The sequence below is a fragment of the Ovis canadensis genome, chromosome 22, assembly GCF_042477335.2.
Source record: "Ovis canadensis isolate MfBH-ARS-UI-01 breed Bighorn chromosome 22, ARS-UI_OviCan_v2, whole genome shotgun sequence".
Classification (NCBI taxonomy): Eukaryota; Metazoa; Chordata; class Mammalia; order Artiodactyla; family Bovidae; genus Ovis; species Ovis canadensis.
The window spans coordinates 28,178,033-28,192,814 of record NC_091266.1 but is presented as its reverse complement, the minus strand read 5'-3'; the positions used below and the strand labels follow the sequence as shown (position 1 = coordinate 28,192,814).

The 14,782-nt window shown below is 49.4% G+C and overlaps 3 protein-coding genes across 9 annotated transcripts in view; 2 read left to right on the top strand and 1 right to left on the bottom strand.

The window, feature by feature from the left end:
• The window catches only part of PCGF5 (polycomb group ring finger 5), a 115,405-nt gene extending 112,959 nt beyond the window's left edge, over positions 1–2,446 (bottom strand). For 3 of the 7 annotated variants that reach the window (XR_011252137.1, XR_011252140.1, XM_069567501.1), the window contains exon 1: positions 2,213–2,429. The gene's annotated coding sequence lies outside the window, so the exon portion shown is untranslated. Of the gene's footprint in view, positions 1–2,212 lie in introns of all 7 variants that reach the window. The other 4 variants (XM_069567497.1, XM_069567504.1, XR_011252141.1 and 1 more) reach the window with 3 other exon arrangements.
• On the top strand, positions 1,358–11,176 carry LOC138427920 (uncharacterized). The gene is made up of 5 exons (XM_069568038.1): positions 1,358–2,041; positions 7,392–7,549; positions 7,925–8,066; positions 9,765–9,869; positions 9,977–11,176. Exons 1-2 carry the CDS (start codon positions 1,358–1,360, stop codon positions 7,467–7,469), a joined length of 762 nt encoding a protein of 253 aa, XP_069424139.1. The 3' UTR covers positions 7,470–7,549; positions 7,925–8,066; positions 9,765–9,869; positions 9,977–11,176.
• A 2,103-nt stretch (positions 11,177–13,279) lies between these two features.
• On the top strand, positions 13,280–14,291 carry LOC138427919 (ADP-ribose pyrophosphatase, mitochondrial-like). Its single transcript, XM_069568037.1, is given in 3 exon segments — positions 13,280–13,448; positions 13,451–13,605; positions 13,698–14,291. Coding segments are annotated over 3 exon segments (918 nt in total).
• Positions 14,292–14,782: the final 491 nt, after the last annotated feature.

The window sequence follows — 14,782 nt, the reverse complement described above, 5'->3', positions numbered from 1 at the left end:
CCATTCTCCTTTCAATATCCTCTACTTCTCAACCAGCACAAGTAATATTTTTAATCACCCATTAACCTCTACAGTTACACTTTCTCTTGACAAGGCTCCACATGCCTTATCTTTCTTCATACTGGGCATCTTAGGATATACAGCTCAAATCCACCTGTGCTGTAATTTAACACCACAGAGGAGGAAATGAATCAACCAAAAGAAAATTGGAAGAAAAAAGTTAGAACTGTCCCATCTTAGTGCCTGGCCCACAAAAAGGTTACAGTTAAGTTCAACAGTCAAAGACAGACTCACCAAGAAATCAGGGAAAAGGAATTTATTCATTCGCTAGTCAACAAATCCTGAGTGCCTACTATGCCAGGCACTGTTCCAGGTACTAGAGTTACAGCAGTAACAAACCCTGCGAAAACTCCGGCCATAGTTTACGTTCTAGCGCAGAGGGACAGGACTTATAGAACACCCAAAGAAAATCCTTTCAGATAGTGATTAAGTTCTAGGAAGAAAATAAAATAGGCCTGGGGGTGGTCCCTGAGGTGAGGGGTGAGAGGCCACTTAAGTTAATCAAGAGGGCCTTGCTGGGTAAATGCCATTTGAGTTGAGTTCTAAATGATGAGAAAACTTTACTCAATCTTAAAAGCGTAGGGCGTGGTAGGAATGAGTCAAGTAGATCTTTAAGGGTGGTCACAGTGGTCAAAAGTTCTGAATTAATAGTAAACTAGGTTCCTTGTAGGATTTGGCTTAAAAAAAAAAAAAAAAGCCCTAAACCTAAGCCTTTAAGTAGAACCCCTCTATTTAGCAACTACTTATTTTTAAGATCCACTGACTTTTAAACTTTCTGCTAATCACCCTGGCGGTACTTAAGTAGAGGCAATTACTAGAAGGATGCCTTCTAGTGAGTCCAAAACCTCACTTGACAGCTTGCAGATTCTAATGAGAGGACTCACACCTGCAGCGAACCGACTCATCAACTCAGCCAGGTGGAATCTCGCAACTCTTCTAAGAAGGGGAATCAAGCCTCGGGAAATCTGGGCAAACTGACACCCCTCCCGGCTAAAGTTCCCCCAAACTGCGGGAGTTGGGGCGGGGGGAAATAAACCCCACCCTTTTGCACACTCTCCCCCCCTGGCCCTCCAGGCGTCACCGCCGCGGAAGGGCCGCGGTCCCTGGGGCAGGGGCACACGGCGAGTACGCGCGGGGTGTACCGCGCATGAATCATCGGCGCCCGGTCCGCGGGGCGATGATTCATTCACCGTCCCGGAGCCCACGGCCACACGTTTCGGGCGTACGGGTACGGCCGCACACGCAGCTTCCTTAATATTAAACAAATGTTTCAAAGGACACACGCCCGGAGCCAGAAATGTGTCGACCCAGGCCAGGCGGCGAGGAGGAAACGGCACGTTTCGGCCGCTGCCCGAGTGTCCCCGGGGTCGGCAGGGGAGCGCCGAGCACGTCCGTCCCCCCGGCCGCCGACCCCCTTCCAGTCCCCGGTCGCCGCCGGCGCGCGGGCAGCACCCGCAGGGGGCGCGGCGGGCGCACAGGTGGGTCCCCGCCCGCCCGGCCTCCCGCCCCTCCCCGCCACTCGCGGAAGGCCGGCGCGCCCTCGCCGACGCGCCGCCCGCTCGCCCCTTTCCTCTCCGTGACATCTTATATAATAACCCGAGCGAATCAAAACGGAAGCGGCGCGCGCGGCCGGGGCCCGGTTCCCGGCCGCCGCTGGGTGCCCGCGCCCCGAGCCCCCGGCCCCCGAGCTAGGCGCCGGAGCGCGCGGCTCCGCGGGAAGGGCCAGAGCGCCGCCTCGGCTCGTCCCTCCTCGCAGAAGGCGCTGCCGCTGCCCGGTCCCCGTCAGGAAGCCGCGAGCGTCACAAGCTGCGTCAGCTTCTTCGAACACGTTTCACGGGCCCCCTCCAGCCGGGGAGCCGCCGCTGGGGCAGCCGGGCCGCGGCCCGGGCTGGCTGGAGCCCCTGCGGGGAGGAGAAAGTTCCTCGGGGCCCGGCCGCGCCGCGCCTCCGGGCCCTCGCCGCGCAGCCCGCCCCGATGGCAGGTTGGGCAACTTGGGACCCCCCGGGCGCGCGGCGGCGCCCCCCCCCGGCCGGCCCGGCCCCCCGGCGCTCGGGCGCCTCCGCCCCCGCCCGGCGGAGCGCGGCGACGCCAGAAACTTCCCCGGGCCGCGCCGCGCGGGGCGGCCGCCCGGGTCCCGGCGCATCGCCCTTACCTCGCTCTCGGGAGGCCACGAGCCGGGCGGGCCGCGCGGGGCGCGTGGAGCGCGAGCGCGCGCGCGTGGGGAGGCAGCCGAGGGCGCCCGCGCCGGCGGGGGCGGGGCGGGGCCGCAGGGCGCGGGCGGGGCGGCGGGGGGGGGCGGCCGGCGGGCGGGCGCGCGGAGAGCCGAGCCGGCGGCGGCGGCGGCGGGCGCGGGGCGAGCGCGCCGAGGGGGCGGAGGAGTTGCCGTGGGTTTGTTTACGCATTGCTGCCCGGCTCGGGGCACAGCCCGCACTCCCTGATTGGACACAAACTGGGGCACAGCCTCTCGCCGCCGCCCGCCAGGCCTCCTCGAGCAGCCGCCGCGCAGCTCCCGGAGCGCCCGGCCCGGCCCGGCCCGCGGCGGCGTCCGGGCCTGGAGGGGACGAGCCGCGGCCGCGGCCGGGCGTGGGGCCCACACGTGCGGCCGGGGCTCGCAGGCGCCCACCTGTAGGGGCCCGACCTTGGCAAGGAGAAATTCGAAACTTCTGAGGCTGGAGTCATCGTATCATCCAGCCATAGAAGCGTAGAAGGGGGCACTCCCCCCCCCCCCCGCCCCCGCCCTCACCCTCATACACAGATGGAAGACGGAGGACGCTTGCCCTTGATGGAGAGAAGAGCAGCTCAAAGGTTGATATGCCCCTTCGGCGATGGTCAAGCTGAGACTTCCTGTCTGAGCTGTCCCTGGGAGATCGCAGTTCCTTCGCCTGTCCTCAGCTTCTCTGTCGTAAATCTGTCCTCCAGGCAGCATTCAAGTAGCCATCCCAGAATTGACCTTGCCAAAAGACGCTCAAGATCCTCAGATGGCACTTGGAGCCTCAAGTCCCATTTCCTTAGTTTCCGAAGCCTCTATAGCTGGGCCTCCACCTTTCAGCCTCTTTTCCAGTGCCCAACCCTCACCCCCCCCCCCAAACCCTTGTTACAAACCCTCAGATGCCCCTGTCCTTTCACAATTGATTTTGATCTACTCTATGTTCTGCTAGAAAATTCATGGCCCCCTCGACCTGTCCAGCTAGCATCCGCTCAGCTTGTCCACCATCTATCCCTGTGCAGCCTCCTGACCTCTCTGCAGCCTCCTGACCCCTGTGCAGAATCCTCCTGTGTGGCTGCCATCAGCCTGACTTGAGGGTCAGTCATGTGCCCACTCTGTGCCCCCACTAGGCTGTGGATTCTGAAGAACAGGAACCTGGTTTTATTAATAGCAGAACTCTGGGGATGGGAGAGATGATGCCTGGAGAAAAAAAAATCAAGCATCTGCAACTCTGCGGGACAACAAAAACTCAGAAGAGTCTGTCAGGAGGGTCTCTTGATAGACCATCCACAAATCTTATCTTGCACAAAGCAAACACTTCCAAAAACCCAGAATGTGCTCCCAATGTGTCTCTGTGTCTCCACCTCACCACACCTTGGCTAGGTGCCCTCTGTACTCATCAGGGCACATAATAACCCTTGGAGGAATAAAACTGAGGTGTTCCTTAAGCTGAGGCTCAAGGTGATCAAAGTGAGTACAGTAAATCATGGAGGAATAGATGTGAATGGCCACAAACCCAGTCGTTTCACAGATAATTCCCTCAGCTCTGGCAGCCGCTGTGGATTTGTCCTTCTCCAGTCAAGCACTGGAGAAGTGGGCCCGGACTCTTCCTAACTCTTGGGATGGCTGGATTTCTTTCTCTCACTAGATGTGCTCTTTTCCCCGAGAAAGCTGTCTTTGAGCTCCAAGGGCGAGTCCAAGTGAAAGTAAAGTCTTTGCCAGGTACTTCAGTCATGTTGGCCTCTTTTCGACCGTATGGGCTGTAGCCCACCAGGCTCCTCTGTCCATGGGATTTTCCAGGCAAGAATACCAAAGTGGGGTGCCATTTCTTCCTCCAGGGGAATGTTCCCGACCCAGGGATCAAACCCGGGTCTCTTACAGTCTCCTGCATTGGCAGGCAGGTTCTTTACCACTAACCCCACCTGGGAACCCCAGGTACTTCAATAGTGATCTTTTAAAGCAGTGCATTAGTTACAAAGGGGCTTCCCAGGTGGCGCTAGTGGTAAAGAACCCATCTGCCAGTGCAGGAGAAGTACAGGACATGGGTTTGATCCCTGGGTGTGGAAGAGCCCCTGGAGGAGGGCGTGGCGACCCACTCCAATATTCTTGCCTGGAGAATCCCATGGACAGAAGGGCCTGGTGAGTTATAGGCCCACAGGGTCGCAAAGAGTTGGACACGACTGAAGCGACTTTGCTAGCAAGCATGCATGCACATTAGTTGCAACGTTGTTGCAAGAACTAGAATTACAAGCAGGAGAAGGTGAGGCAACCCCCATATCAGCAATTGCGGAGTGCATCTCCTCCCCTGGGGCTGGAGAGACTAAGGGAGGAAGCTGCCAGGACCATGAAAGGCTTGTCCAGTGGGAGCTGGAGCCATGAAGGAAGTGTAACTACTGCTGGAGATGATTCCCAAGCAGACAGAGGGGAAGAAATCCCCTGAAGGCGGGACAGGACAGGGTCAGAACCTCTCCAATAACAGATCATAACAGTGAAGAGAGAATGGCTCTGAGAGTGCTCCGGACTTGGGTGCCTCAGTTGGTTACCTCTAGCACCCTTCCTGTGGGCACTGGGTTCTGACCCAGGCAGCACAGGCTGTCTTTCCAAGCCCCAGAATTCTTTCTTTCTTTTTCTCTTTGCCCTTTGGCTTCCACGTCTCCTTCTGTCCTCTTCTCTACCGTGACTCCTGTATGCTTCCTTTATTTCACTTACTTCTCTATCTCTGGCTCATAATTTTCTCCTTGTGTCCCCATAAACCTCCTCCTGACCTCTCTATTTCCCACTGAGCCTCTTCCCACCTCTGCCTGCCCTACTCCTTCCTGGACAGGAGGGTAGCCTTCTTCTGCTTGAAGGAGATGAGCAGGTTCCTCTGTAGGTAATGCAATTGAAAACTATCATATTGTTGCCTCTCTAGACACTATGCTGGATACTTCGTCTATGTTATCTCATTTAATCCTTACCTCACACCTACCTGCTGGGCACCACTTAATAGAACTTTGGTGGCATCATAACTGCCCGTCTGAGGAAAGGGTTTTGTGGTGCAAGTCACCAGTGAAACTGCTAACGGTCCTCTTACCCTTTCTCATCTTCAAGTGTCTCCCTCCACCCTTTTTTCTCCTTATCTTTCCCTTTCAATAACACAGATATTTTTCCTAGATTTCAACCCTCAACAGTTTCATACATCTCCGCTGTAAATCTTTAAAGATTGCAAATGGATATTTGAAGAAGATTGCATTTCAGTTGGCTTTTGAAAGCTGGACAGGATTTCAATAGATGAAGATCGAGGAAGGACATTCTTGGTGGAACAGTGAATGATATGGTCCAACTTGACTTAAACACAAGAGATGGCCATGAAATAAGGTCAGATTTCAGAAACTTGTCTTTAGAGCTCAGTACTCTAAGACCACTCAGATATATCATATAATTCATGTAAGTAGGATCATAACATTCTAAAGCCAGAAAGCAATCTAGACATTGTCTGACCCAACATGTCCATTTTTAAGTGAACTGAACCTTCAAAGACTTAGGTAACTGAAGTAGTTAAACATGGGCATTAGAGTCGACTACCTGTATTCAAATCCCTGCTTTGACAAATGTTAGGTAATATGATCTTGAACTTATCTGTGTTCCTCCTGTTATAAAATAGGAAACTTGACAGAACCTACCTCAGTGGATTGTTGTAAGAATTAAATGTTTTTACAAGTAAAACACATAGTACAGGATCTGTCATATAGTCTGTCTTAAGTAAATATAGGTGAGTATTGTAATGTTTTCCTATAGTTATTCACTAGCAAATACCAGAGCCAGAACTGATCCGCCAAGTCTTTTAAGCCGTGGTTGAGGATCCTCTCCGTTGCTAGATGTTACGTCTCAGGGTGCTTGCTGAATGCCATCTGTGGGGCTGTGGTATTGCCCTAGTCTGCTGTCTGCAGAAGTTCTCAGTTATCTTTCTAGCTCACATTTCTTTACATTTCTACCAGCCTCAGCAATCTCACTGTGCAGTCAGTCCTGTATATGTGAAGTTCCTGGAGAGGAGAGGGACATGAAAATTAGCAAGGGACATATATTTCATAGTCAACAATACAGTTGACAAGTTTTGATATCATCAGATTTTACTAATTTAGGCTTCAAAGGGCCAAAGAGTCATTGAATTAAAGGAGTTGGAGTGATCTATCTTTCTTCAGCCTAGAGACTGTCAAACCTACCAGTTTAAATTTTGGTAGTTCCTTAGGAGAACCCACTGGGATCAAGGAAAAGCCTTCCTTGAATTTGAGTGTCCAATCCTTCAACAAAATTGTAGTAGTAGACCATCTCTTTTGTCCCTCCACCTTTGCTTTCTGAGCCCCTGGTCCCGCTTTTCAAAACTCCCCAGCTCTATGAACTGCATGCTGTCCACTCTGGACTGTAAGCATCCTGAAGTGATGCACCACAATTTACTCACCTTTTCATCTCCGGAATGTAGCTTGAGACAACAGGTGTCCACGCATTGTTGAACGGACTGATGTGAGCAATGCCGCACACACCAAGAGGATCCTTTCCGCCGCCGCCTCCAAAACTTTGTCTCCTCAGTTGGTTTGCCTTAGCTGGTTGTCAGCCTGCTACACTAATTCACCAGAGAAAGCATGACAGCAGCTAAATGTGGAATAAATGCTCACTTTATAATACAAACTGCATCCAAAGGGTTTTAATAGTAGAAACCCAGGCAGTATTTATGAGAGTCAGAACAATATCTGGGGGGCAGCTGGACTTCCCTAACACCTTCATATCACACCACACAAACCGAAGCTTATCTCTCCTATAAATAAAGGCTACTTGACTTTGATTGTTACACATTTTAGTTTAGATTTATTAGGTTAATTTGGAGATAGCCTCCATTCTACATATTAATTATCCCACCTAAATCATTTCTTAAAAGGTGCAGCCTTCTTTAATCTTAAAAATGTCAATCATTGTCTCATTTTCCTCTTTTATATCCCAAAGCCAGGCTGATGACCCAATACCTTGAGCACTCACTGACTCTTTAAGCCCTCATATCTTTCTCCACTTCCTAGACTTCATTTACATGCTTCCTCTGGGAAGCTGGAAAGAATCCAAAGGGTTAACTCTAGATCAACTCCTCGTTTTGTAGAAGAGGAACCTGCGGCAGGGAGATGTCAGTGACAGAAGCTTGAATTCCCAGTCATCATTCCACGCTCTGTCCGTCTAAAGGTAGACCACGCGTTGCCAGCTGCCTTCCTGACTTCCACCTGTCACCACCATCCTTTGAGCCCCTGAGGATTAAAATGGGTGTGTTTTGACTCTTCTTTTTCTTCAGGCCTCCCCTTCCACATCAGGATATCTCTGACTTGTCTTTCTCGTCTGAGCTGTCCCATGACTCAGGGCTATTACTACAATAGGTTGTTAAATGGTTTCATTGTCTCTCTCCAATTTCCTTCTCTTTTACAGAGTCAACCTAGCAGAACCATCTTAATATAACTCAAGTTTTTTTTAAATTAATTTAATTTGAGGATAATTGCTTTACAATATGGGGCTTCCCAGGTGGGGCTGGTGGTAGAGAACCCACCTGCCAGTGCGGGAGGTGTAAGAGAGGCAGGTTTGATCCCTGGGTTGGGAAGATCCCCTGGAGAAGGGCACAGCAACTCACTCCAGTATTCTTGTCAGGAGAATCACGTGGAAAGAGGAGCCTGGTGGGCTATCATCTGTGGGGTCACACAGAGTCAGACACGACTGAAGTGATTAAGCATGCATTCACTTTACTGTATTGTGATGGTTTTGGCCATACATCAACATGAATCAGCCACAGGTATACATATGTCCCCTGCATCCTGAACCTTCCTCCCACTTTCCTGCCCAGCCTATCCCTCTGGGTTGTCCCAGAGAACCAACTTTGGGTGCCCTGCTTCATGCATCGAGCTTGCACTGGTCATCTATTTCACATGTGGTAATGTACACATTTCAATGCTCTTCTCTCAAATCATCCCACCCTCGCCTTCTCCCACTGAATCCAAAAGTCTCCTCTTTACATCTGTGTCTTCTTTGCTGCCTGCACGTATGATCATCAGTACTGTCTTTCTAAATTCCATATATATGCATTTTTTAATAGTTATAATAAAATGGTGACATTTTGCCATGTAAAGTCAAATGCAACATGCATTTAGACTATCCATGAAAGACAAGTTTATTACTGTCAAGACTTTCCAGTTCTGAAACCTATACTAGTAACTAGCTGAGCAACCTTAGGTAACTCCTATGAACTCTCATGTCCTCAGTGTGTTAAGTGGTGATATTATCAATACATGTGCCTAACGCATAGGTTTGCTTGAAAATTAGGTGAAATAATAAATGCAGAATGATTAGTAACAATAGTTACTAATGATTAGTAACAATTAGTTGTCATAGGTAATATTTGCTGAGTTCATAATGCCTATGGACCAGGCATTATCCTAAGCTCTTTAAGTGAATTGTATCATATTGACCCTTTAACATAGATCCATTATTATTTCTAGATGAGAAAACTAAGGTCCAACAGATTTCAGAAATTTTCCAAAGACTAAAACGCCGAGAAGTGACTGAACCAAGATTCAGAACTGGGCAGTCAAACCTGGACAAACCTGTATACCACAGACTGGTACACAGAAAGCACTTAGTCAATGGTAGTTACTGTTGCTTTTATTACGAGTATTATTACATTAAAGACAGGAGAAATCCTTTCTTCTGCCTTCCTTCCCAGTTTCTTTCAGAAGTTGAGCCTCAGCATCACAGCGGGAATACAGTTTGCTGAGTACCACGTATTTCTGCTTCCCAAAGAGAGGATGGAAGGATGATCAGGGATTCTTGCACTGTTGGGGCCCTGTAATCACCGTGGCCCTCCCCGTCCCTGTAATATTCTTGATAAAATAGGACTCACGCAGGCAATCTCTAGTCCAGGAAGAGTTCCCAGAGACAGGTCAAAGATTTGTTCTCTGATGGTGCTAGAGTTCCTTTAGGGCTTTCTCATGGTTGGGACCAGAACATTCTCTCTGTCTAGCGCTGCTTGTTTTTCCACCTCAGAAGATAATTTAGGGAAGAGAATCTCCCCAGTGGCTTCCCAGCAAATAATTCCTTTGGTCTATATTGTAGTATTTCATTTCCTTCCCTTAGGGTACCGTTTGCATCAAATGGTCCGATTTAAGTCTTCTTCCCTTTGATGACTCTAAAAACAAAACAAGCCCCCTCATTACTGGTTTGGATGTTCCTCCCCAGGTGCTCCCTGCACTCTTCTTTTGCCTACTCAGTTTCTGCTTTGGGTTGACACACCAGGCCTTCCCTGCTCCCTCGCTTTCCTCAAGTGCCACTGCCCCCTGAGCATCTGGCTGTTTATATTTGAACATCTGGTCTTTCTGATTCATAGCATTTGACCTTGGCCTTCCAATAATGGGATTTTCATAGATCCTGGAATCATACAATGTTAAAGCCAGAAGGACTTTTGTAGATAACAGAGGCCATGTGATTCCTTTTACAGTGAAGAATCAAGACTCAGGGAAGCCAAGTGTCGGATGCACAACTACATAGCCTATGATGGGGGAAGCTAGAACCAGACCCAAGACTTGCACTTCGTTTATTTTTTGTGAGTTAGATTATGATGCCTGGAAATAATAATATAAGGAATTTACAAGTGTCTTCTCCCAAAACGTTTAGTTTTTCATATCAGTGGTTTTCCTAATACATTTCCAGGAGCCTCAAAGACTAGGAATTACACGACTGAAAAGAACGCAGCCATAAGGAGACATGAAGGACTTCCCTAGCATCACAGTGGATACGAATCCACCTGCCAACGCAGAGGACACGGGTTGCATCCCTCGTCTGGGAAGATTCCACGTGCCGCAGAGCAACGAAGGCCCATGCACTGCGGCGATTGGATCCTGCACACTCTTTTAAGGGCCCACAAGCCGTAAGTACTGAGACCACGTACCACAACTACCGAGTCCACGTGCTCCAGCTACCGGAGCCTGTGTGCCTAGAGCCTGTGCCCCCCAGCAAGAGAAGCCACTGCAGTGAGAAGCCTGGGCATCGCAGCAAAGAGCAGCCCCCGTTCACTACAACTGGAGAGAGCCCTCATCCAGCAACAAAGACCCAGCCTAGCCCAAAATAAGTAAATATGTAATTTTTAAGAATAACGAAGACATGAGTTACAGAGTTGGGAACCTGTCCCAAAATGATCGTCTTTCTTTTCTAGTGTACTTTGTACAGTGTACACAGCAAATCCTCGACAATGATGATGATGAATGAGGACCAGGTCTCATGTTTCTCTGCTTTCAATGCTTTTTTTTTTTTTTTTTTACCATTTTGATCTCTATGTGTGTGTATGTGCTCAATTGCTCAGTTGTGTCTGACCCTTTGTGACCCCCTGGTCTGTAGCCCACAAGGCTCCTCTGTCCAAGGAATTGTCCAGGCAAGAATATTGGAGTGGGTTGCCATTTCCGACTTCAGGGGATCTTCCAGACCCAGGAATTGAACCTGGGTCTCCTGCATTGCAGGCAGATTCTTTACCATCTAGGGAGTATATAGCCCAGCTATTTCTGGGTTTCCAGACTTTTGGAAACCTGACTCATTCAGTTTAGAGTTCTTACGATGAGTGGGTATTCAGTAGCTGCCTTTCAATAGTGATGGTAATAACTTCAAAGGGTTAGAGATCTACCCCCAAGCACACATAGGTATTTTGAAACTTTTCTAAATTTAAGGAAGTGTGTTCTCAAAATAATACCAACTATTGCATAAAAGAAGCATTCTCTGGTCAGGTAGTTTGGAAAATACCGGATGAAACAGAATTAAACTGTTGGGTTGACTTGTTTTGTTTTTACTGGATCTTTAAAGCACGCTGTGAATCCTAAATTCCTAAAGGAGGACGGTAAAATATGCAGAATTTCCCAGACATATTTGACTGTCAAATCGTTTATTCCTTGAACATCTTTTTCATGGGGGGTGATCTAACATGGAACAAACGTTGGGAAATGTTAAATATCCTTTGGGCTTCAGTTAGAGTATACAGTGCTCCATTTGTTCTAAAATTGTTTCAGACATTTGGATACCTTTCCTGCGGGTTTGTTATCTTAGATACAATGACTTAGCCTGTGCTGCTGCTTCTCATATCATTTCAGGACCTGCTGCTGCTAAGTCGCTTCAGTTGTGTCCGACTCTGTACGACCCCAGAGACGGCAGCCCACCAGGCTCCCCCGTCCCTGAGATTCTCCAGGCAGGAACACTGGAGTGGGCTGCCATTTCCTTCTCCAATACATGAAAGTGAAAAGTGAAAGTGAAGTCGCTCAGTTGTGTCCGACTCTTAGCGACCCCATGGACTGCAGCCCACCAGGCTCCTCCATCCATGGGATTTTCCAGGCAGGAGCACTGGAGTGGGGTGCCATTGCCTTCTCCATTTCAGGACCTAGACACTGTTATTTTTCAGCCTGAATTTCTCTAGACAGAGAAAAGTAGCTTATTTAACTCTAAATTCATATGTGAGCCTCTCAATTTTCAAGATCGTTTCAACTGTCCTGTTGTAATCTACAGTTTTCAAGGTGCAGGGTCAAAAAGTCAATGATACCTACAGTAATGACAGCCAGCATTTCTGAGTATGCATAATGGGCCACTTACTGTGCTAACAGCTTTACATGTAACAGCCTACCTAACTGTCCCCAAAATGCTCTGAGGCAGATTCTTTTTCCATCTTACACTAGAGGAAGCTGAAGTCAGCTTCTGTAACTTAAGTTACTTTTCCCGAGAAGATCCCAGGTAAGGAGGGAACGCTGAGGTTTGAACCTGATTGTGTTCAACTCTTAAGGATTACTGTGCACTGCCCTTCCCATGTTACTTTCTTTTTTTATTGAAGGATAAATGCTTTACAGAATTTTGTTGTTTTCTGTCAAACCTCAACATGAATCAGCCATAGGTATACATATATCCCCTCCCTTTCAAACCTCCCTCCCATCTCCCTCCCCATTCCACCCCTCTATGTTGAGACAGAGCCCCTGTTTGGGTTTCCTGTTACTTCTATTTTTAAATATATATGCTGCCTTTTCAACCAGAATCCTTTAAGAGCAGATACCACATGGTCCAGACCTCAGTACAGTCTTCTGTCTGACAGCTCCTGGCATGCTATAGCCATTCATCCTTTGGACATAAAGCTTATGCAACTGGCCTAAGCCATTCAACTAGTGAGGTGGGCCTGAGATTTGGAACCTTCCTCCCCCACCCCCAACCCCCTCCCCCACTGCCCCCACATTGCAGGCATTGCATCTCATGAATTTCTCACCAGACCACACAGGGTGCATCAAGAGAGCTTTCTCCTTCCAGGGCACTCTTGCCAGGCTTTCCAGCATCCCATACAAGTTTGTGCCCCACAGCCTCCAACACATTCATTCTGGTTTTTCCCAAATAGACTCTGGTCCTACACTTGGTGAACTTTTAAATAAATGTACCCTTAAGCCAATTTACCAAGCGAAGCAAGTTATTCTGTGCTGATTTTGTTGGTGGTGTTTGACCCCGGTTGAATTCCTTGGTTGGGAAGATGCCCTGGAGAAGGGATAGGCTACCCACTCCAGTATTGGTGGACTTCCCCTGTGGTTCAGCCGGTAAAGGATCCGCCTGCAATGAGGAAGACCTGGGTTGATCCCTGGGTTGGGAAGCTCCCCTGGAGAAGGGAAAGGCTGCCCACTCTAGTATTCTGGCCTGGAGAATTCCATGGACTCGACTGAGCGACTTTCACTTTCTTTCTCAACCGTTTGGAATCCTTTCCAGACACTGAAATCTTTCAATGTAAAATGCAAACGCCGTGCTCCCCAGGGAGCGCGGGGCGTGGTTTGCGGTGAGCCTCCTCCAGGGCCCCCATCCCCCAGGACCCCCATGCCCCATCCCCACGGCTCCCGTCCCCAGTGGCTCTGTTCCGCGGGAGAGCCGCCCCCCTCTCCTACCCTCGCCATCGAGGATTTCTGACGCCCCACCTGAGAGCAACCGAAATCCCCGCAGCCTGCCGGGCGGTGGATGGCTGGACACTGCCAGGCAAAGGCTTTGGCCCCAGCGTTTCTCTCTGTGGCCTTGGCCTCTGCGGCAGTCAGACCCAGCAGCTGCCCCATCTCAGCCGGCTGGAGCCCATTTTCCTCACACCGGTTTCCTCCGAATTTCATCATGTCAGTTTCAAACAGCGCTGCTGAGAAGCGCGGACGTCACCATACCCGGGCTCTCAAGTGGAGCGAAGCCAGGTTTCCAATGAGAAGGTGAGCTGGCTGGTTGAGCGGCCAGAGTGCAAGCCTGTCGAGTCCACTTCTGGATCAGTCTTGGCGGGACCAAGGTGGGGACACCCTCTTTTGGGTGAAACTTCTCTCCCAAATTTAACGAAAAGGATGGGCCTGCTGAGAGAGGGAGCCAGAACAGTTGGTATGAGGTTGAACATGGTAGACCTAGAAACCCTGCAGGTGGGACAGGCCTGGTTGGTAGAGGGCTTTGGGGGCGCTGAGGCCCCAATCATGTTGCAGATGCCATCTTAGCCAGGTGGAAAAAGGGCAGCAAGGGGAATAAAGTAGCCCATCCTGTCTCTGGGAGAAACGTCCTGCAGTTTGTAGCTATGGAAAGGAAGGACGGTGGGGAATGGGCCATCCCAGGGGGAGTGGTGGGTCCAGGAGAGATTAGTGCTGCACTGAAGAGAGAATTTGCTGAGGAAGCCGTGAACTCCTCCCAGAAGCCCAGAGCAGACACACAGGAGCTGGAGAAACAGTTGCACAAACTATGCAGCCAGGAACACTTTGTGGTCTACAAAGGCTACGTGGGTGATCCCTGGCACACAGATAATGTATGGATGGATACAGAGGCTGTGAACTATCACGATGAAACAGGGGAGGTCATGGATCTTCTGTCCCTGGAAGCTGGCGATGATGCCGAGAAAGTGAGATGGGTGGATATCAATGATAAACTCAAGCTTTATGCCAGCCACTCCCAATTTCTTCAACTTGTGGCTGAGAAACGAGGTGCCCACTGGAGTGAACACTACCCTGAGTAGTGGCATGGAGTCTCCTGTAAGCTAGAAGCCTTCAGATGAATACAGGTAGACAAGAAGCAAACAGCCCAGAACTCACATTGAACAGGACAGGGAAGATCATTGATTTTGGTGATGATTTCCCAAACTGTTCACAGGCTGGAGGCTCTGTATCAGGTAATAATACTAGACTCATATGGAGAAGTGGAATCACAAGTGTATGCTTTCCAATGGGAAGAAGAAGAACGTAGTCATTTATTGTGTATGTTACATACATGGCTTTAACCAAATTATACAGCTAATGCTCTTTGAAGAATTACAGGTAAAAGAAAGATAAGTTTTAATCCACCATATCCTCTACTTTTCATCCTGCTTACATTTGTCAATTCTTTCTCTTGATGTGTTAGACTGTGGTTTAAGTTTAATGTATAATCTGAGTTTTAGAATAACATTTATTTTTCAAATTTAGCTTTATGTGATCTTATATTGACTGCTTTCAAGTACAGAAGTGCTCT